At 42.2% G+C, this 21,757-nt stretch overlaps 1 protein-coding gene across 1 annotated transcript; it reads left to right on the top strand.

Annotated features, from left to right (window-relative positions):
* The first annotated feature begins 1,598 nt into the window (after nt 1-1,598).
* Nucleotides 1,599-21,131, top strand: LOC146324864 (uncharacterized). Its single transcript, XM_084720478.1, has 9 exons — nt 1,599-2,379; nt 5,521-5,745; nt 7,298-7,456; nt 12,309-12,377; nt 12,634-13,728; nt 14,784-14,903; nt 16,594-16,643; nt 16,736-17,909; nt 20,921-21,131. The coding sequence occupies exons 1-9, from the start codon at nt 1,717-1,719 to the stop codon at nt 21,065-21,067; spliced, it is 3,702 nt and encodes a 1,233-aa protein (XP_084576604.1). The 5' UTR covers nt 1,599-1,716; the 3' UTR covers nt 21,068-21,131.
* The last annotated feature ends 626 nt before the right edge of the window (nt 21,132-21,757 follow it).

The following is a 21,757-nucleotide window of genomic DNA, read 5'->3' as shown; positions in this document are numbered from 1 at the left end:
ACCAAAAGACAAAACTTCTACATGATATAAAAATATCCAAAATCTAAGACGATGTCTAGTCTCATGTCACAATATTGATATAATATCGATATATTGCCCAGCCCTACCTCAGATCTCAAGTGCTACCTCCACGTGTGTGTGTGTGTGTGTGTGTGTGTGTGTGTGTGTGTGTGAAAGTGATAGAAATCACTCCATATGAAGCACTCAAGTAAAAAAAGAAGTGTCATTTGAAAGATGGAGGTTTAGATAAACTGATTCTTTTTGATTCTTTTTATGTTTTGTAAAAAGTATAAGTTATAAATGTTTGACTGTCCCAACTTGTGTAATGTAATGACATAATTCAATGAAATAAACCACATCCACAATACAGTTTGTATTCTCCACTTTTTCTTTGGATGTAGGGCTGCAACTACTTCTTGATTAATTGATCAATAGTTGTTTGCCCATAAAATATCAGAAAATTGTGAAAAATGTTGATCAATGTCAACCCTCATGTTGTGTAGCTCCTGCTGGAGCTGCTTTCTGTCAGCAGGTGTCACCATTTCCACAGTTTTCACTCCACAAGAAAAGTCTGTGGGCAGTGAACACTGAACAGGTGATGGGAATACTTTCTTTTTGCAAAAAAAGAAAAAAAAAGAAAAAAAAAAGTGTAATTATAATTTAGTTAAACTTAATTTAAAATGTTAAACTGGATTTAATTCAGGAAAGTCCTAATTTAAAGGGCCAGTGCGTAAGATTTAGGACCATCTGTTATGAATGTGGCAGGAGTGGAATATAATATTTTATATTAGAGAGATAATGGGACTGGTGTGAAATCAGAAACCAGTCAGTTTGAGTCTGTTAATACTATGCAAATATTGCTATTATAATATATTATGAAGGGGTGTTTTACAATCATTTGTTTCATTAATTTAAAAAAATGGTCACAGACTGTATAATGTCACATTTTTGTGTTCATAATAGACTGGATAGATGTGACTCCTCTAGTGGGGGTTAATTAATGGTTAAATGAAAGATTAAGACAGTATATTAAGAGCCTTTCATTGTATTTTATGGTTTTCAGGAGCAAAATGACATCATATGTACCTCAAAACAGTTCCTTATTTTTTTAGATTTGGTGGAAATTCAGGGATTCACCCTAAATATAAATATATGTATTGTGATGTGTTCCATAATTGACAAAAAAGCATGAAAATCATCCCTGAATTTTCATTTAAATTGAAAAATGAAGGCTCAAGAGATGTTTTTTTTCTCTCTCTCTCAACCCTTAAAAACCTTGTAATTATACAGGTTACAATGCATTAAAATACCTTACTAACTTAAGATCTAATCATTTGTAAAGACTCCGTTACAAATGGCTTAAATCATTACTGTAACTGGAGAACTGCAGTGCCATTTTAAGGTCAAACAGATTAAGGAATTTGAGTTAATAGTATCAGTTACCTTAATTTAAAAAAAGATTGCAGTTGCACTGTATTTTCGTCAAGGCTCAATTAAATTGTTTTATTTTGGTGACCGGAAGTCATTAACAAACTGCAGCCGCTGCTGGTTGGTTACTGCCTGTCCTCCTCCTCTGCGCGCATTTTGGCAAAGTTTCAGTCTTTAGGATGGAGAGGAAACAGTCGGATGTCTCCGCTGAGCTGTGAACTGCGGATTTAAGGACTTTTCAACATATTTGTGGAAACTTCATGATCATCTTGGACTAAAACAAGCTGCATGCCTGTTTTCTTCCACCTGAAGAAAGAGTCGCGGATAAGAGACGGGATGAACAGAGACGGAGACAAGAGCGCAAAGTCTGCGCTCCGGAGCCAGAAACAGCCCAGAGCGAACCAGCAGATTTCTGCTCAGAAGAAGAAGAAAGACCCAAGTGTCTCCTGCTCCAGAGACTCACAGCCCGGTCAGGAGGTGAAATCTGCGGGACAGCAGGGAAAACGAGCGGGGAAAGTGTCATCAGGTGGCACCGCGGAGGTCCAGAGGAGCCCCGGCGCGCACAGGAAACTGTCCGACGCCAGCAACGCCTCAGAGGACCTGAGCAAAGACTCCGGCTGCCCGTCGGGGAAACTGTCCTCCTCGGACAGCAGCTCAGAAATATCCGACTGCCCCTCGGAGGGCAACAAGCGCGACTCTCCGAGCTGCGACACTGAATTAAGCTGGATAGACGGGGGAGCTTATGTGAGCCCGGACAGCGGGGGGGAAGGCGACGGCAAACCGTGCGCAAAGGCAGCGAGAGATCCGTGCGCTCCGCAGCCTGGTGCCGCTGGAGGAGGTCTCAGTCTGTTCAACTCCTCCGGCTCGTTTATGGACCTCATGATGGGAGAAACAACCGAGGACCTGGTCAGAGAAGTGGACGATTTAAGATCAGAGAACGAGTACTTGAAAGTAAGTTTAATCCGGTTTTCATTTAATTATAGTTTAATTTAATTTGTTTAATTTAGTTTGCTTGATATCCGGGTGGCTTTCATCTAAATTTCCACATATTTTGTAGCGTGTTTCTTTGTGTGTTGCTTCTCAATGAGATCTAAAAGAGGCAGTCAGGATCTGAACACCAGAGCCGATTTCCTGTAAATGCTCATGTCAGACTTCATTAGGGACTGCGGGGCAAGTGAGGAGAAGCTTTGAGGCAACAATCAAAAGTCAAGAGGAGTCACAGCTGACATAAATAATCTGTGGCATTGTTATTTTCCATGTGATAATTTAATAAAGCTGCTACACAGAAGACCAGGGCCGGCCCCAGGAATTTAGTGGCCCTGAACAAGATTTTCTTTGTGTTAAAACGACCACATGATTGACTAATTTTATTCAATACATTTAAAAATATAATACACAAATGTGCATAGAATTAATCAGGATTATGCACATGATTTATTTCTATTGCAGTCCATGAAGTGTTTGCCTAGGAGGCAGGACAGAAAAAGAAATTAATGTATGCAACTGATATACACTAATAGACCCAAAATAATAAAATACAAAATACCTAAATGTAGCACACATGTAGTTCCCCTAAACTGTTCAAAGTATGTGTAGATTTAATTTAATTTGGGATTTTGTTTTATCCCCCCTGACATTTGGATGAGAACAGATGAAATTTGGGGCAGGGAGTTTGTGGTGGGCGTGTCACATCAGAAGGATTAAAGTAGAATAATTCAGTTACATCATTTGTTATTAATATTACGAATGTAAGTTACAGATTCTGAGAATGAAACGAAGCGCAGTGTCCTGGCACAGGTGACAGGTGTGTTACAGTCATTTTAAGCAATGCATTATTTATGATAGACTAATCAGTGCAACAGACAAGTGAAAACATGTCATTAATACTCTTAATTTTTAAAATTTTTGATAACTAAAAGCAGGAATTATAACCAACACACCTTGTTTGATCAGAGTATATTCACAAATTCATATGTTGTCGATTATTTATTACTTTAACAGTTAATTTTTTGGGACAAATAGGATAAGATTCAGGATTCAGGACAGCCGCTTGTTGTTCAGGACTGTCCTTTTCTTTTCAGACACCTCAAGCACAATGACCAATCCCCACGCTGTTCATGCCTGAATTAATGAGTTTTGCTTGTTTGCCATGTTACCTACTAATGTTTTTGTGCAACATTAAGGTCGTGTTTTGAAGGCAACACTTCATCTGCATAGTCCAACTTACAGAGTTTTGTTTATAACCTGGCAAACAGGCTATAAAGTAATGAATGTGTTATTAAGTTTAGCTGAGCAGTTTTCAGTCAAACAAGCTTGACTTCTTGCTATTAGCTTGGTAGCTAACCTCTGTTGCCATGGCTACACAGCAAGTCAACTTCACAGTATACTGTACTGGTCGCACCCCCCCAACAATTTAGGTCCCCTAAACCACTGCAAAGAGTGTTAATGGCAGCAGCTTAGGACTGAATTTCAGAAATAAACACAGGATACCACAGAAGAAGACCCTTTTCCCTGATGCAATTCAAAAGTAGAAAATGACTCTGTAAGTCAAAGCAGTGACTTAAACATTCATGCAGTAATTCCTGCTATGAGTGATGGAGACTGCTGTGTCTTCCAGTTTATGTGACGGACTTGTCTCATAAATAGGTCCTGGTATTCACTGTCACTTGAGCATTATGTCGCTGTTTTTACAGTAAGAAGAGTTAGCGAGGAGTTTGAATAAGTGGAAACTAAACCAATCACATTTTAAGGTTTAAAGGTCAACACACATGATTTAGAGCTTCTCTTTCATAAAGTTGTGGGATTTGCCAGAGCGAGATTTTGGAAAGCAAAGTTCAAAATCGAAGCAGCAGATGCTGTTTAATTGATTGACATTCAGTGTTTTTATTAAAAGTTCCTCACTCGACATTTCCTCCATGACGTTTCCGCACATCTCTCGATATCTAACTCGGCAAGTTGTGTACCAAAGAGTTGTTGTTCCAACTTGATGGGTTGTTCATGTGGATTTTTCCTGCAGGAACTAATTTTTTCTGATTATTCTGACAATACATAAATGCAGGATGAGACACATGATGGATAATTTTAAAAAAGGATCAAAACAACAGTTGCCAACAGTTCAGTTGGACGTGTGTGTGTGTGTGTGTGTGTGTGTGTGTGTGTGTGTGTGTGTGTGTGTGTGTGTTATGCTCGCAGCGCCTAATGTAGCCTAGAGTCACTTGCCTACAGCAGAGGATGCAAAAGTGGCCTAGTTAACAAGGGAAACCCAAATATGTGAAAGCTCTCGTCAGAGTGATCATTTGAACCCAAACCATGATCTTTCCCTAATCCTGTGTTTTCTGTCCCTAAACTGTTGTCACATTATAAAACATAGTTAGTATTATGATTATTACAAGGTGCATATTGAAGAAACAACACGTACAAATCTTGCAAGAGTTTTGCAAATCAAGGGTTCCCTTCTTGACCTCGGTAAAAAAGTCTGCTATACTCACTGCACTCTAACACCCCAGATTTTTTGTGTTTTCAGACTTCCACCCAACCTGATGCTGACTTAAGTGACATCACCTGAGGCAATTTATCAGACATCATGCAGCTTCCTCTGAAGCCACTAAAGGCTTCATGCAGTGTTTTTACATGTGCAGTATGCTCCCAAAAAACTGCAAACAGACTTTGCAAAATCAGTGCATTTGTCTTTTAATCAGTTGAGCATAAATGCTACCATTTTAGTTTTAGCGCTTTTATTGTTTATTATACCTACTATGATTAGAAGTGCACATTTTGATATACTCAATATTTGACATATGTAAAGAGGGAGTGAAAGGGATTATTGAGCCAAACCATTCAGCAGCAGTTCCATTAGTTTGTCCCAGAATGATTTTAATTAATGTAACTTCCTTTAATAGACAAGGTAAAGTGAAAAAGTTTTTGGACTTTTAATTTAACTATAAAGTGAACTTGAGGTACACTAATGTTTCTTATCTTATATACAGAAAATAATGTTTTTAATGACACACGCATACTTGAATATATAACCAAAAGCGGATTTAAAAACATTCCTGTTCCTTCACAGTTGTGTTTCTGTGTCGTTCGTCTCAGGATGAGGTCGAGGAGCTTCGCTGTGAGATGCTGGAAATGCGCGACATGTTCCAGGAGGAGGAGGTGTACCAGCTGCAGGAGCTGCGGCTGCAGCTGGAGCAGGCCAACAAGACCTGTCGCATCCTGCAGTACCGCCTCCGCAAGGCCGAGCGCCGCAGCATCCGGGTGGCTCAGACGGGACAGGTGGACGGGGAGCTGGTCAGGAGCCTGGAGCACGACATCAAGGTCAAAAGTCTTCTCTATTTTCTTTACAGTCACTCCTCCTCCTCCTCCTCCTGCTCCTCCTCTTCCTCTGTGTGTGTGTGTGAGGTCATGTGGTCTTGTTAAACTCATTCACCACCAACAAACAGTAAAAGCTCTGACCTTCTCCCAAATTGGCTTTTGACTGAATCATTGCTGCCCCAGTTGGCAACATCAAAGTGATGATTTTCTGTTAGTTTCTGCGCACTAACAGTGTTTGTGTTGTTCATACACACTGAAGGTCTGTAATCAGTTGACAGCAGCCTGAGTCACGACTGTTCGCTGTGCTGTAAAATGCTCCCTTCTGTTCGTCAGCACCACAAGAATTTCATTAGTTTGAAATGTCTTCATCGTGCGTGCTGTTTATATTTTCATCATACCACGGTGTAATTACGTGGTGAGCTGTTCTCCATGAGTAGGAAACATAAAAGCTCGGTAATCTTTATCAGAATCCTGGAAGTTCGCTCGTTCTGTTGTTAAATGAGACTCTGGTGGCAGCCAGACCCTGTTTCTCTGAGCCGGGGTGTGTGTGCGTGGCGGTGTAGGGTTCCCAGCAGCCTCACCCTCACACCCCCCTCATCCCCTCTCACCCCCCTCATATGGTGAATTCCTCTCACAAACATTTCTTGTAAAATCTCTCAGCTTTACCCAAAACAACTGCTGCAGAGAACAGGCTGCAGTCACAAACTAATGTTCATGAGCCAAACCAGGGCCAAAACATTTTCTTTACATTGCTTTGCCTGATTCGAGTCGTTCATAGATCACTGAACAGGTCTACAGGGAACAGACCCAGGGGCCAAACTGGGTCAGGGGGCCCCTGTGACAGATCCTCTGTTTGACGAGACTGTTAACATTTCCTGTCAGAAAGTCGATCAAATGACTAAAGAGGTGCAAAATGAGATGCAAGACAATAACACAGAGATGCAAACTGACCACAGACAAAAAACAGTCACAAGGTGACATAAAATAACCACAAAGAGACACAAAATGTCTTCAAAGAGACAGAAAATGACCACAAATAGACAGAAAATGACAACAGACACAAAACAACCAAAAAGATACACAAAATGACTACAAAGAGACACAAAACAACCAAAAAGATACACAAATTGACTACAAAGAGACAAAACAACCCAAAAGGAGACACAAAATGACCATAAAGAGACACAAAATGGTGACAGAGACACATGACAACGAAAAAGAGACACAAAATGACTACAAAGAGATACAAAACAATCATGAAGTGACACAAAGTGTTTACAAAGGGACTCAAAACAACCATAAAGACACAAAACAACCAAAGAGAGACACATAATGACCACAAAGAGATGCAAAGTGACTACCAACAGACATGAAACTACCAGAGAGTGACACAAAATGATGCAGTCTTGTTGTTTGTTGTTTTGTGTCTGTTTGAATCTTTGATTGTGTTGCTCTTGTGTAGGAGGTCTGGGGGAACTTTTATATGTCTGTGCCAATTTCCTACAATCTGTCAGTGACTAAAGGAACAATAACCTGCTGCTGGTTTTGCTTACAGGTAGCAAAGAGTGTGTCCCTCCGGCTGTACAACGAGCTGGAGGTGGTGCAGAAGAAGAACTCCCAGCTGGAGTGGGAAAACGAGGCGCTGCGAGAGAAAACACAGGAACTGGAAGTGGCCAAGCAGGTGTTACAGACTGAGGTGGAGAAAGCCAGAGAGGTGAGCCTGTAAAAAATGGTTTTAGTGTTACTTCAGCAGGTGTTTGACCTTCTCTCTGCAGAATGATTTGTGGCTGTTTTCACTTTAATCTGCTGAAGGAGGAAAAGTTTCTCTGTGATTAACTTTAATTTAAAGTTTAAAGCCTTGTCCACAACAGTACAAATATTTTGCAAAACAAACCATTTCCTCTACATTTCCGGTTTCTCATCCACATGCAAACAGCATTTTATGCCACTAAAACAGAGATTTTCTTTAGGGTTTGTGAGATGAAACAAGATAATTTTGTGAAATCATAACCAGTTTGGAGCCAATCATGGTTCAATATACAACTTGACTGACGTGGAAATTTGAAAGCTCCAGTGCACTGACAATTTTTTTTTCAGTGAACTAGGAGACAAGTTGTATCCAGCTGTTAAACATTTGAAATTAACAATATCTGTGTATTTATAAATGATGGATTTTTCAGCGAGGGTGCAGTAGGAGTAGCGTGCTTTCCTGAATTTTGACCTGCAGCTTTAATTTTTTACGGAAAAAACATATCAGATTTAAGTTATTTCTCAGAGGTGAGTATTTTTATTTGTCTTAAAACAGGTCAGTGGAGATTTTAAATAAATCTGTTTATTGGCTCGAGATATTCAGCCTAAATCTTGACAGAAACATAAGCTGCCTCCATCCCTGCGGTCAGGAATCCTCCTCTCCATTTCTGCGGCTGCACAGCTGCACCCATCCCAGCGGCCAGTTGTCGCCCTCATCCCTCTGTCACCCTGATGTCAGGTGACACATGACCCGGGTGTGGATCAATGATACGAGAGGAGGGCACGGCCGGCAGCTGCCTGGTGCCTGGGCAGGGTGAAGCGGCCTGGTATGCTGAAGGCTGAACTTCAGGCACAGCTGATCTCCTCAGCTGAGCGGACACAGAGAGGGCGCGAGAGATTACAAAAATAGACTCTCTCTCTCTCTCTGGCTTTCTCTCTTTCTGCTTCGATTAAGCTCGGCTAAATCTGGATCAGTGTGTATTATGGCATTCATAAAGGCGGCCGGCACACTGACCTACAACCGTCCCCGCTCGTGCTTTCATCAAACGGTGGCCACCACACCCTCACAGTGATTGAATTTCCAGTCCACCTTTCATTCTCGTGGCCCCTCCTGCCTCGACGGCTCCCGTGATAACGACTGTGCACTTCGGTGACACGTGTTTGCTTTAATCCAGGATTCGGTGCTTTGGCGTGAGCTCAGTCTGGCCCACTCAACTCAGACAGCTGCTAGTCCCTTTGAGCCCAACAGGGAAATCCACTTAGATTACCTAATCTAGGAGCACAAAACACAGTCGAGATGGATGTGAAGGAGGGTGAACATGTCAGAGACTCACACACTGTGACTGGACTGTCTGCGACCCTGTTTGTCCCACTTGAATGGAGCCACAATAAAACTACACATGCCCAAACAATAATAAAGTACAGTAGCTGTCAAAAGTTTGGATGCACTTTCTTATTTAAGTGACTACAGGAGCAGATCTAGAGGGGTGGCACCTGCTATTCCTAAAGATGGCTTGCCACCATTGCTGCCACTGCAGTTTTGGAAAGTCTGATTCAAAAAGATATATGTGAGGAGTTGTGGCTGGGTGTAAATTTGCAAGAGCAAAATTCAGATGTCTGAGTGCAAGTGAATGCAGCAGAAGTTGATGCTTTTCTATAGGTTTCGACAGTGGTGGACTCGAGGGGCAGGGGCGACAGGGGCTGTGTGTGGTGGGTAAATACAATACAGAATTACAAAAATAAAGTATGAGGGTCCTCCCTCAGAAAATGTTGAGTATCACAGACCGTTTTCTGTCTTCTGGCGACTTTGACAGAATGAAAATAGCAAAATAATAAATGCATGTTGTTCTGTTGTGCAAACAGATGCCTGCAGATGATCTATAACTGCCACTTAATAGTTGGAAAACACAATTGCACCACAGCGTTAAGCCTCACCTAGTTGAATTTCAAATTACAGCACCACAGAAAATGAACATTTTACACATGTTTTTCTAAGGGTATGTTAATTAGACTGCTCTAAGACAAAAATGTGCCCTTTCCTTTAACACCTTGTCCACTGTTAGGGCATCCTAGAGGGCTCTTTATCATGTTTTCTCAACTGGAACGGTGACCAAGGGTGCTTTATCACACTGTCTTCCAAATTAGGCCACCGTAGAAAGCATTTTATTATGTTTTAACTGTCACGGGGCATCCAAGAGGGCACTTTTGTCATGTTTTTCACACATGGGGCCACCGGGGTTTTGATTTCACCCACCTCTAGCAGTCATCCCTGCAGCAGGCAACAGCTTATCTACCTAAGGGCTGTCAAGTTGAATGCATGAATTTAAATTAATTTAAAAAATAGCATGCTAAAAAGCATAAATTAATAAATTAACACGTGCAATTTAATGATAAAAAAGACATGTATTTTGAAAAATATCTCAAGATTTGGAAATAAAACCAGTATTTTATTTTCTACTCCCACACTTAAATATTTTTCAGTTTTTTCACTCTTTTCCTACGATAATGTTTTTTTAGCTAAAATATTGTAATTTGAGAGCTTTTCCAGGCAAATATTGATACATGTGAGTGTCTGTGATTTAACTGGCATATATGTATTTTTTCCTGCCACCCCTTAAAGACCCCATGCCACGCTCTCGCCACACAATGAATATTTTTCCAGATTTTATCACAGTATTCAGTATCATGGACCACTGACCTTGAATTTAAAAGACTGTGACCCGCTCCTTCAGTTTGCCACTTCTAGCTTGTAGAAGATGACTATTATTAACACTGTGACATCTTGTCTGGTGTCTAGTGGTGAGACAATGGTGCCAGACAGGAGCTTACATTCCTCTCATGCTCAGACTTACAAATACACCCTCTCATGCAGAGTGGGGAAGGACTCTGACGCAAGAAAAAGTTTGGGTCAAATCACACTGTGGGTGGTTATTGCATCTTAAGCATTTCTGAAAGTAACACAAGGATAAATAAAGGATGAATTATATTTATGTAAAGGAATAGTTTAAAATTTAGGGAAGCACTTTCATTCCCTTTCTTGCAGAGAGTTTGATGATAAGATTGATACCACTCTCTAACAAAATCTGCCTACCAGTGCCTCTAAAAGTCACTAATTAGCCTGTTATCTCTCGTTTGTTTAAACATACAAGAAACAACAGTTTATGGTCAGCAATGCTTCAGGAAGTAGAGCCTTGCATGGGCCAAAAACTCCAGTCCCAGTTCAGCTCTAGCCAAACAAAGTCTGCAAATATTTCAGCCTGCCCTGGCCTGAGACCAACACTAAAGTCACTTTAAGTTCTCTCTGATACATGCAAACACACACGGACGCTATTAAGACTAAATTTAACTACTTTTTACCACTGAGTGTCCAGTACAGAGAAGCATTAGCATGCAGTAGGGAATATAACCAAGCTATGTGATCCAAATGAATAAACAAAGATTTACACCTTCCTCTCTTTGGCCAATGCCCCTCGCTGTTTGCAGTGGTAAGCAAATAAAAACTCTTCCAAAATACAGCTTTTCCAGAAGCAATGGAAACTTCCCCAAATTCTTCCTTAGGTTCTGCATGATCAATGTGCATCACATTGGTGGTAAATGTCACATGTGATACAGGTGGATAAAATGAATGTAATGTGTGTGAATGAGATGCAAAGCCTATGTATGATATCTGGAATATCATCGGTAGATAAATATTTCATACAGCATGCTCTGTGCGTAGCCTATATGGGCATAATGAATGGAGAGAAGTTAAATCAGCCTAACTTCGACCTGAGCCTGGTCTTTTACCAAAAGAAAAGCCAAAGCTCAGCCCTAATTGGCATGGTCCCAACAGGTTCTGACAGGCTTGCAGACCTCTGCCAGGAAGTCACTGCACATGGCCAAGATACAGTCTGACATGTAACCTTGTTCAATCACAAACTGATGAGGTGCTTGCAAGCAGATTTTGTAGCTTTTAACAGAACGAACTGTTTCCTAGCTGTAGCTTCATACTGAATGGACGGACGTGGGAGAGGTGTCCATCTTCTCATTAAACCCTCTGCAAGAAATGTTGAACTATTCCTTTATCTGTACTTGTATATTGAAGTATCATGTGGAGCTTTGAACAAGATCCCAGTGAGGTTTTGTAAAGACGTCTCAGAAGATGCTGCCAGACTTGAATGTTTCTTAAGATGTTTTGAAGTGGGGTCATAATCATAGTCAGCCTATGGTGGCTGACCTGCCCCAAGTTTGGAGAAACAGCATAGAAACCTGAGCAAGCATCTAAAAACTCAGTGTCAGAAAACCACCAAATATTGTGGGAGTTGTTGGTCTGCTGCTGCTTCGATCAGCTTGTTTGTTTGTGTTATTGACTTTGGTGTTTTAAAAGGTTTCTTTGGACGCAGCAGAAGACCAGCGACTCATTTCACCCATGGAGTTTGGTTGGTTTGGAGAGAGCAACAGTTTTCCATCAGAAAAGGCTGTAGCAAAGCAGTGAAAATATTATAAATATAGTGTACACTTAATCTGATATCTTTTTTTTTAGGTAGGCCTTTTTTAGGTGTTAGTTCATTGCTTAGCTTATATGTTGATTCTATAAAACTGGGTGTGTGACGACCAACATCTGCTATAGTTAATACACTGACACTGATGGGTGAGTACCTCATACAACCCCACTTCAAATAGTCTGAACTATCCCTTTAAGTGTAAGAAATTGAAGTATCTGGAAAAACTTCACATGGACATTTTTGGACAAGTTGCTCACTTGGATCTGTTCTTGGCCAAAATGATGTTTGTGTTGGAGCCTTGATGAACCTCTTTGTCATGTTTTTATTCCTCAGAACACTTTGAAGAAGAAAAGCATCCGATCATCCAGTAAGGCTGAGAAGAGGCTCTCTCAACAGATTGAGGTTTGATATGTTTATAAAGGGCCGTCCACAACAAGAATGATAAATTTAACTATTAATTTAGACAGTGGAGCTGGACTGCAGCTTTATAGTTGTGGTCTGGACTCATCCACTTGAGTGTTAATGTTTTTTCACAATGATAAATTTGTAGTTATAGTTATATTTATCATTATTGATGTGGATGGCACTTAATTAATGTCAAAAAGTGCATGCTGCAGTATATTTAGGATGATATTCATTGTTGTTTGTTTGCCAAAAGGATGACAGCGCAGATCTCAGGTGCCAACTCCACTTTGCCAAAGAGGAATTAGCTCTGATGTGCAAGAAGCTCACCAAGTTGGTATCAGAGAGCGATGCCATGCGCGAGGAGCTCGCCAAATACCACTCAGCCTACGGTGACGTAGACGCCGCCCAATCACCTGAAGGCAAACCAAACTCCGCCCGCGCCAGGGAGGCAGAAGTGAAAGTTCACCTGAAACTGGTGGAGGAGGAGGCCACGCTGCTGAGCCGGCGCATCGTCGAACTGGAGGTGGAGAACCGCGGACTGCGAGCGGAGATGAGCGACCTGAGGGAGAAGATGGGAAGAGGAGGAGGGGAAGAGGAAGAGGAGGAGAATCGGGATGTGATGGAGGAAAATGTGTCAGGTTCCTCTCCGGTGAAGGATAGAGAGGGAAGTTTGAAGATGGACGAGGGAGCAGAGAAAGACAAAAGTGATGTTGAGACATCTTTGCTTTGCAGCCAATCACAGACTGAGGGGACGATGACTGCCTGTCATATCGCTCGAGAGGGTCCTGTGGGTGGTGAGTGGGACCCTTCAGACAGTCCTGAGAGTGACAAAACCCTTGACAGAGGCCTCACAGGAATGACAGTGAAAGACTATGAAACCCTTCTGGCTCTCAGAGATCATTCCTGCATCTTGAGTTCGGCCATCCAGCTCCTGACAGCGCCACCAAAAAACGGCCACTGCTCGCCTCCCTCGAGCGCTTTTACCTCTCCGACAGAGGTGGAGTCGAATGGCAGAGCACAGAAGGTGTTCCCACCTGGGCCTCTGAATGAGGCTTTGGAGCTTCTGCAGGTCATGCTGCTGGCTTTCGTTGGGCGGGTGGAGACGCTTCTGACAGGAGAGGATTCAGGCAAACTCACGGACGTCCACAAGGACTCCAGCACTTTCTCCTGTCTCTCTGGAGATCATGATGCGGACGCTCCCAGTAAGCAGGAATGTGTTGAAGAGGTTAAAGAGAGAGAAAAACAAGCGTCTTCCTTCCACAACCGCAGGGACCCAAAGATGCGTCTTTCCCTGCAGATTCTGTGGATCCTCCATCAGTGGTGTCAAGTTAAAGGAGCTGGTCTGGAGGTAAAAGAGGCGAAAATTCAAGCAATCTGTGTTCAGTAGTAGGAGTAGATGGTTTTTTCCTCCACAATTTTGTCTTTGCCAATTCAAATTCCCCACATGTATGTCCCTGTCAGTGCCAACTCCTGGCTGTAATGATTATGCTAATGAAGGATGCGTTTGGGTCGGGTTTGGACAGAAATTTGTCGGGCTTGGGCCTTTTTGAGCTCAAGTTTTTAGGTCCAATTTAAGTTGTACTTCAGACATGAAATAAATTCAGAGACATTCCTTACAAGCAATTATCCACAGGGCCACCTGACAGGTCATGTGATTACAAAATGGTAGACCAAAAAAAAAAAAAGGACTCTGTGAATATAATTCATTAGTACGATGTATATATATGTATATACATATATATATATATATATATATATATATATATATACACAATATATAGTATAGTGAGAGGAGAAAAACCTACTCAGCACATTAGAAAAACTATAATAACTTGATTATGATTCATAGTTAAAATACACAATGAAGTCCCCCCAAAATATGGCACATATCCACACATACACACGAGGGGTGTCACAATTCTCCAAATCAACAATTTGATTAAACTTTAAAATTCTTCTTTAAAAATATAGTCTACAAGGTATCAAGTGTGGCTGGTGAGCTATGTGGTGTCATCTTTGAAGTGCTAATATCCAGACATGCATAAATGTAAAATGTGTGCATGTAAAAAGCTCCATAGAGCACTTCAAAAGATATATTAATCTGTCAGGTCAAAAACCTTGTACAATATCATGAGCTTAATCAGGACAACTGGAATATTAGGTGACTAGAACCTCGGTAGGGGTGGGGGGAACAAACCAGTTCTTAGATGCATCGTGATTATGGAGACTAAGATAAATGTTCATGTTAGCATTATTCAGTGTGCACATTCTTTTTCTTCCTTTTTTGACCTGTACTTCTGTCCAGGACCTAGTGTTGTCTTTATCACATATGAATGTGCATGATTGTGTAAACTTTTTACACATCTTGAACTGATAAATATTTTTGGGTTGTCTTTTACTCAGGGTAAAGACAAAACCCTGTCTGTGCTGCGGGGGTTGTTGCAGGACCTCGGTGCCGAGCTGCAGGATGAGCGGATTGAGCTCGACAGGGAAGCCAGGGCGACGCAGGACAAGGCAACTGAGGTAAATACGGTGTTTACCCTTCAGGCGCGTGTCCCCCCGCTGTGTGTGAGGCTGTGTGATACAGCAGGAAGTCCTGCTGATGATCTGTCTGCCTGGCCACGCGTCCTCCCAACACTTCAACGGGCATCATGAAAGACTCATGCCAGAGTATTTAGGCTAATCTCTTGTAGGAGCTGCAGCCAAACAGGACAGGCAGGTTCAAATCTGCTGCAGGAAAACACTTGACTGATTCTGAATTGTCCAGGCCCGATGTAAACGAACAGCCACTAAACTCCACCTGCTTGGATAAATGTGAATAGAAAGACAGTTTTAATGCTAATAAGAAATGTAATCTCACATTTGAGTTGTTGCCACTGAAATGTTGGAGTGTCCTTTGCACAGCATGACTCAAGATCTGCTTTGAGGGGCCGGATTTATTTCTTTAATGGTTGTTTTTCCTCCTTACTCCACTGACTAGACTGTAATCCCTCCTTTTCTAAGACTCTAGAGCCATGCTGTACTAACACACATTTATGCTCGGAGCTAAATGCATGCTGAAATAGTGTTGCTGGACTGGTAGCACGGAGAGATATCACTTCCTCTTCTGGGTGCTTTTGAGCAAATCACTGAACTCCCAACTGCTGATTATGGACAGCATCACTTTCCAACCAAGTGCATATACATATAAAGTATGTTCTGTCTTCTTCTTAAGAATATCAGGGTAAGCTAATCAGAGGCAGAGTAGGGAAGGTCACGCCTTCACTTCGCCATCTTATGAAAAAAACAAACAAACACCATGTTTGCCTAATCTTTAAATTGATCTTATATTCATGCATTAGGCTTGTGTAGGACCAGTGATATTTGCAAGGTGTCCCTTCACAAATATTGTTCATTTTATAAAGGTGGCTCACTTTGATCAACACTATCTCTGTTGCAAATGATCCAAGACACAAAAGAAACTGCTGGCTCACTGACTACTTGCAAGGTGAGAGAAAAGTTGTCCAGTTTTCATGTGTTTATGGACGAAGGAATAAGGGATAGTTCACTCAAATGCATAATTATGTAGTTGTCTCACACTATAGTTTCTGGGACAGTACTGATCTGCATTCAAGCAGCAGAAGTTAAGTGACAATTTGCAAATACTACTGGCCCGTTTTTGGATGAACTAAATTTGCCAGAGAGTGTTTACATGACAATGTAAGAGAATAAATTAAGAGCATACTCACTTTTCCAGGCACCACTAAACCACTGACTGTTAAATTACCATGCTAACATTTGCTCATAGCAATAAATACAAATTTCAGATGAGGCTGGCAATGTCCAAACCAATAAACCAAAGTGCTGCACAAATTCTGACCTGATGAAAAATCAAGTGATCATCAACATTATTACAGTTCATCCTGAGGGGAACATGAATTTTTATGGTAATATTATTCAATGGCTGTTGACATATTTCACTTAAAAGCACAAATGTCAGACTTGTTTATGGTAACACTAAGGATCATCAGATACATCCAGGTTCATCGTTTGGGTTATGAACAGATGAATATCTGTGCAAACTTTCATCTCAGTCCAGCAGTTGTTGAGATATTTTAGTCTGGAATCCAACCCAGCCTACCTTTATCTAACATAACCCAAAGAAGTGAATCTACAGGCCATCAAGTTCATTCACAATTATAGTATAATTAATGTGTTTTCTCTCTTTGCTCAGCGTGTCATCAGTCGTATCTTTCATGATGAACGACTTCCCGAAGTTGACAGGTCAGTGTTGTGTCTTCTGCCTTCGTATCTTGTCTGTCTTGTTCCTGAGGTCACTGAGATCGTAACTCTTGTATCACCTGCTGTTTTCACAGACTGTGCAGCTCAAGAGGTAAAAGACTCCGACGACAGTTTCCTCCTCACGGCTGTACGAGGAAGAACTGGTGCTATGTGAGCCAGGAGGCCGCCCAGCTGGACCGAGAGGACCCCGTTAAGACGTGGGACCATCTAATCATGCCGCTGAGCTTCCCTGATCTGGACTTTGAGCAGATGTCCCTGGAGAGGAGCCACACCGCCCCAGAGAGGTCGTCCTTCCGTATCTACTACAGCCCGCCGTCAGCCCGCAGAGTCCAGCTGGCTCAGCAGAAGCAAAGCCCCGTCGCAGACGGAGACTCCATCAACACGGCCTCGCCATGGTGCACACCGCCCACCTCCTTCTCTCCTCTCTGTCTGGGCTCCACTGCTAACCTGAGCGACGACATGAAGGAGATGGCGTCCAGCTGGAGGCAGACGGTGCACGTCAGTCCACAGAGAGGGAGGTTAGGCGGGCGGTGGGTGGATGTGGCGTGCTCAGGGACTCAGACTCACCTGAAGCCACAGATGGTGAGTGTTGGACTGCAGACGGACGGGACGGTTTCTGTGAGAGGAAGTCCCTCCAGAGTCCTGAGCACCTCCCTGGTGTCCGCCCGCTCCCACCACATCTCCACCTCTCTGGACGGGGTAGCAGGCAGGTCCAGAGCCTCCACCTCCTCGCCTAAACTATACCGGAGACACTCTGCGTCCGGTATCTCCTCTCCACCTTCGTCCACCAATCTGAGCTCCTCCTCATCGTCCTCCTCATCTACATCCACCTCAAGAGATCGAGCCCTGTGGAACCTGAATCACCAGGCCCACAGCGGCCTCTCATGGACCAGACAGACCGGTCAGAGAGTAGCTGCGGGACAGACCCACAGTCCTCTGGGCAGCACCAAACCTCCCAGCAAACCTGCAGCCGCCAACCGTTACGGGATGGTGACAGAGTTCCTGCGCAGGGTGAGCGGCCGGGCGGAGAAACCAGTGCCAGCGTCAGGACAGAAGACGAAGAGCGGCCTGAAGAACCTGGAGCGTGTTCCGACGAGGCCTCCGGCCGCTCCGCTGCACAGGACGGACAGCGTGACGAGGATCGTCAACCAGAGGTTCATGAAGCAGAGAGAGGAGGGGAGTCGAGCCCAGAGGGAGGAGAAGGGGAGCCAGAGTGTCCGACAGAGTCTGAGCACCTCCACAACAGAGGTGAGTGCAACAGACGATGTGTCTACATCATGTGCATATCTGATTTTATACAGCCCTGATCTGAAGAATCACCTGCTGCTGATTACAAAATAACAGAAACACCAAGCTTTGACATCCTGTGATGGGACGAGGGGTTAGCAACACGGCCCTAAATCGGTATTCTGTCATAATATGCTGAAAAATATTCTTGGTTTTCAAACTCAAAATAGCTGTTGAGCTTTCTTTTCAGGAGTTTTAGTTCTCCTCGTCCTCAGCCGGGTGTTTCTGCTTAACGTGACCAAGTTAGTTTGTTGTGTTGTTTCTTTTGCTCTATCAGTGTTTTTGCACTTCTTACATATTACCATAGTTTATTTTAGATCCGAGCTTTTGTATCTACACCACTTCCACACTGCTGAAGTTGCTTCCCTTTTTAGAACTAAATCCTCCTCATGATAAAAATGAAAAACGATATATTGTGAATATGGTGTGGAATACCCTGAGACAGGATTATAGCAGCTGCAATCATACTTACCAACCGTGAGACCTCAAACGTAGGAGGATTTTCAAAACCAAACTGGGGGATGTTGGGATTCTCCCCCAGAAAAATTTGAGAGGCTTTGTTTGCTGCGTTCTGGCGTCTTTTAAAGGGACAGTCCACCTAAAAATGAAAAGTCACTCACCCTCGTGCTGATTGAAGGTCGGGTTTATTTTGTTAGTCCGCTGATCACAGCTGGAGTTTCACAGGAAAACAGTGTTGCAGAATCTCCCAGACAGTGTAAGTGAATGGTGACCAGTAATGTAATGTAAAAAAACAACACATAATGCCTCCATACCGCCTGACTGACATAATCCAAGTCTCCTAAATTCTTACACACTGTTTGCAAACCGTCACACCACACACATCCAGTTCAGACACTAAGGATCTACAGTGAAGATTCAGGCTAAAAACATGGCATGTTGGAGCTTTAGGAGACTTGGATCACACCAGACAAGCAGTTTGAAGGCATTTTATGTTTTTACTGTTGTTGTTTTTTATATTTGAAAACTGGTCACCATTCAGTTAAACTGTTTCCTGCACCACTGTTTTCCTGTGAAACTCCAGCAGTGTTTTGTGGACTAAAAAAACTGAACCTGACCTTCAGTCGGCATGAGGGTGAGTAGATAATGAATTTTAATTTTTGGGTGAACTATCACTTTAAAGACTGAAAATAACAAAATAATAAGTACACTGCAACAGCAACTTTTAATTTTAATGTTCAGGAAATAATTTGCTCCTCTGGCAGATTTTACAAAACGCCTCTTTCCTTTGAAACTTTTCATAAGAAAAGAGATTTATTTTTCTTTCCAGATGTTTTACATTTGCTCGAGTATTTCTTTCTCTTCATACTCTTTATTTATCTCTACATCTCTCACTCAATGTGAAGGACCTGGAAAAGTGCTCAAAATCATCTCTGTGGCAGTTACCACTGCTACCACATTTTACCACAATGACACACACACTCACACACACACACACACACTCACAGCGCCTGGTAATCACTGATTACTGAATTCCATTTAGCTGTTTAAGTGTCGTGGTTTTGTGTTGACTCAGTGTCACACTATCATGACTAACTGGGACACTTGAATAGAGACATTGTCCATGTTATTAGTAACACCTGTGCTTTTCTATTAAAAAAAACAACTGCTGTGTCGAACATGTTTTTAAACTTCTGTGTGTCAGAGGTGTTTCAGTTCATTCATGAGTCTGTAGTTTGTTCAAGAGAACAAGAGAGTTTTTCTCTCTTTTGGGACTGATGCACCACCGACTCGAGCAGTGACTGCTGTACATCACAATTAGAAAGGCTGCCATTAGGTTGGAAAACAGTCAGTCATATGTTTCAGCTTTTAATGAGAACTCAATCCGTTTAGAGTTGCACTTCTTTGACAGTCAGACACACGATGGACAGTTTGAACAAAAACACAGATATCATCTTTTTCGTTCGATAAATTTTTCTTACTCATCAAAACCTCGCACCTACATTACCCACAATGCAATGTGACCGTTCAGTCTGAGATTTGGGCGTGTTACGCTCATAGCGGCTAATGTGGCCTTGATATACTGGCCTCAGGCAGAATTGAGGAGCTACAGACGTCTGGTAAACTAATTCTTTCTACTCTTTCTGACTCAAATGACATCACTTGAGGCAAATTATCAGACTTCATGCAGCTTGTTCTGGTGGAGAACACTTTAAATAGAGTTCTGGCAAGAACTCGAGAGATAAGAGTGTCACACTGCCGAGTTGAATCATTTAAAACTGGGCATGAACGCTGGTGCTGCAAAGAATACTCAGTTAATGAATGAATGTGTTTGTCAATCAAGAGAAAGTTAATCAACAATGATTTTTAAAGTTACTCCTGTAACGTAAATACTAAATGTTTGCTGGTTACGGCTTCTCATATGTGAGGGTTTACTGCTTTTTTTCAGTTTTGTGTTGTAAATTGGATATTTTGATGTATTGGACCTGTTGGTTGGACAAAACGAACTATTTTAAGACGCAACATTGGGGTCGTTTTTCTAACATTTTCTGGACTGCATAATTACTCAGTTACTCAAAAAATAATTGCAAAATTGATCAGGAAAATAACTGTAATGAGCTCCAACAAACAGGTTTTGTTAAGAAGGGTAGCAATTGCAATATGAGTCTTGATTTCAGTGGGAATGGGGATTTTTGCATTTCAGTTTCACTACTTTCACATGATTTTTGCCGGGATCTGCAGGAAACAAACATGTTCCCTTACGTCTGCAAAAATGATTTGTTCTTTAGTTTGATCTGGGGCATCTCTGTAGCACCATAATGCTTTATTTATAACAGGATGTTGTTTTTCAAAAACTTCTGAAATTTGGAAATTTCACTTGGCCATATTGTGACTTCAGTAATACATCCATTAATCGCTCAGCACTGTTGTGAATCACTTCTGTTGTTTCATCAACTCTCTGTTAGCGTGTCTGTCTCATCTCCGTCCTCTGTCTCTTCTCTTTCTCTGACCAGGACGGAAACTACGACTGCAGCTCCAGCAGCACTTTGACCTTCTGCTTCGCCCGCTCGTCTCGCTCCGCCCAGAGACAAACGTCCAACCAGAGCAAACTCCACCGACACAGATACTCTCCTCCGGTCAGCTCACAGAGCGGTGAATGAAAACAGGACGAGAAGCAGCAGATACTTCTGGAAAGCTGAGAGCCGTCAGAGCCGCAGGGGAGGAATCTAATGATCTGAAGTTCACTTACTACAAACTATAATGGGGCAACTATTTCATTCATATTTACACTTTAATACTTCATGTTAAACTGATTCTGCGCTTACACAAATGAATTTTATATTATCTTTATGGTGTTTTGTAGAGATTAACTTCATGTTTTACTGATTAAACTTTTAAGATCTGATCAACAGGCTCTATTGTGATCTTATTTATCGACATATCTGTCTTTGCTTTTCAGTCACATCCTGATTTAAGCTGCAGAAAGGTGCTTACTCTTCAGAGGGGGGCTGCTGGCTGTTACGTCACATGCTCAAAAAAGAAAAAGTAACTCCTAAGTAGTTAATAAGATAAGATTTCCTCGCCTGTTAGCAGCATGATCCTCCTAACCTCCCTCTCTCTCTCTCTCTGATTGTTTAACTCTCGACTCTCACTGTCACAGAATAACTCCAGCCAGCTCATCAAAGTTAAGCGCTTTTATTTTGTAACTTAATAAATTATTGCAGTGATAAATGATGAGGCTCAGATTTTCTTGGAGCAGATCAGATGAAATACTTCAGTGTTTCCAGTCGGCGGCAGCTGGCGGGCTGTGGTCAAGGACGGAGCGGCTGGAGGAGTCACACAATCACACG

The sequence above is a fragment of the Lutjanus erythropterus genome, chromosome 6, assembly GCF_056507025.1.
Source record: "Lutjanus erythropterus isolate fLutEry1 chromosome 6, fLutEry1.hap2, whole genome shotgun sequence".
NCBI lineage: Eukaryota > Metazoa > Chordata > Actinopteri > Lutjaniformes > Lutjanidae > Lutjanus > Lutjanus erythropterus.
Note: the sequence above shows the minus strand (reverse complement) of the source record. Positions and strands in the feature narration are given on the sequence as shown.

What these genes read in the sequence shown, in the direction of transcription:
- LOC146324864 (XM_084720478.1), top strand. Translation starts at nt 1,717, where the DNA reads ATGCCTGTTTTCTTCCACCTGAAGAAAGAGTCGCGGATAAGAGACGGG. An exon ending in GCCTGGAGCACGACATCAAG is followed by an intron (nt 5,746 to 7,297) that starts GTCAAAAGTCTT and finishes TTTTGCTTACAG; the next exon opens with GTAGCAAAGAGTGTGTCCCT. An exon ending in TTAAAGGAGCTGGTCTGGAG is followed by an intron (nt 13,729 to 14,783) that starts GTAAAAGAGGCG and finishes TCTTTTACTCAG; the next exon opens with GGTAAAGACAAAACCCTGTC.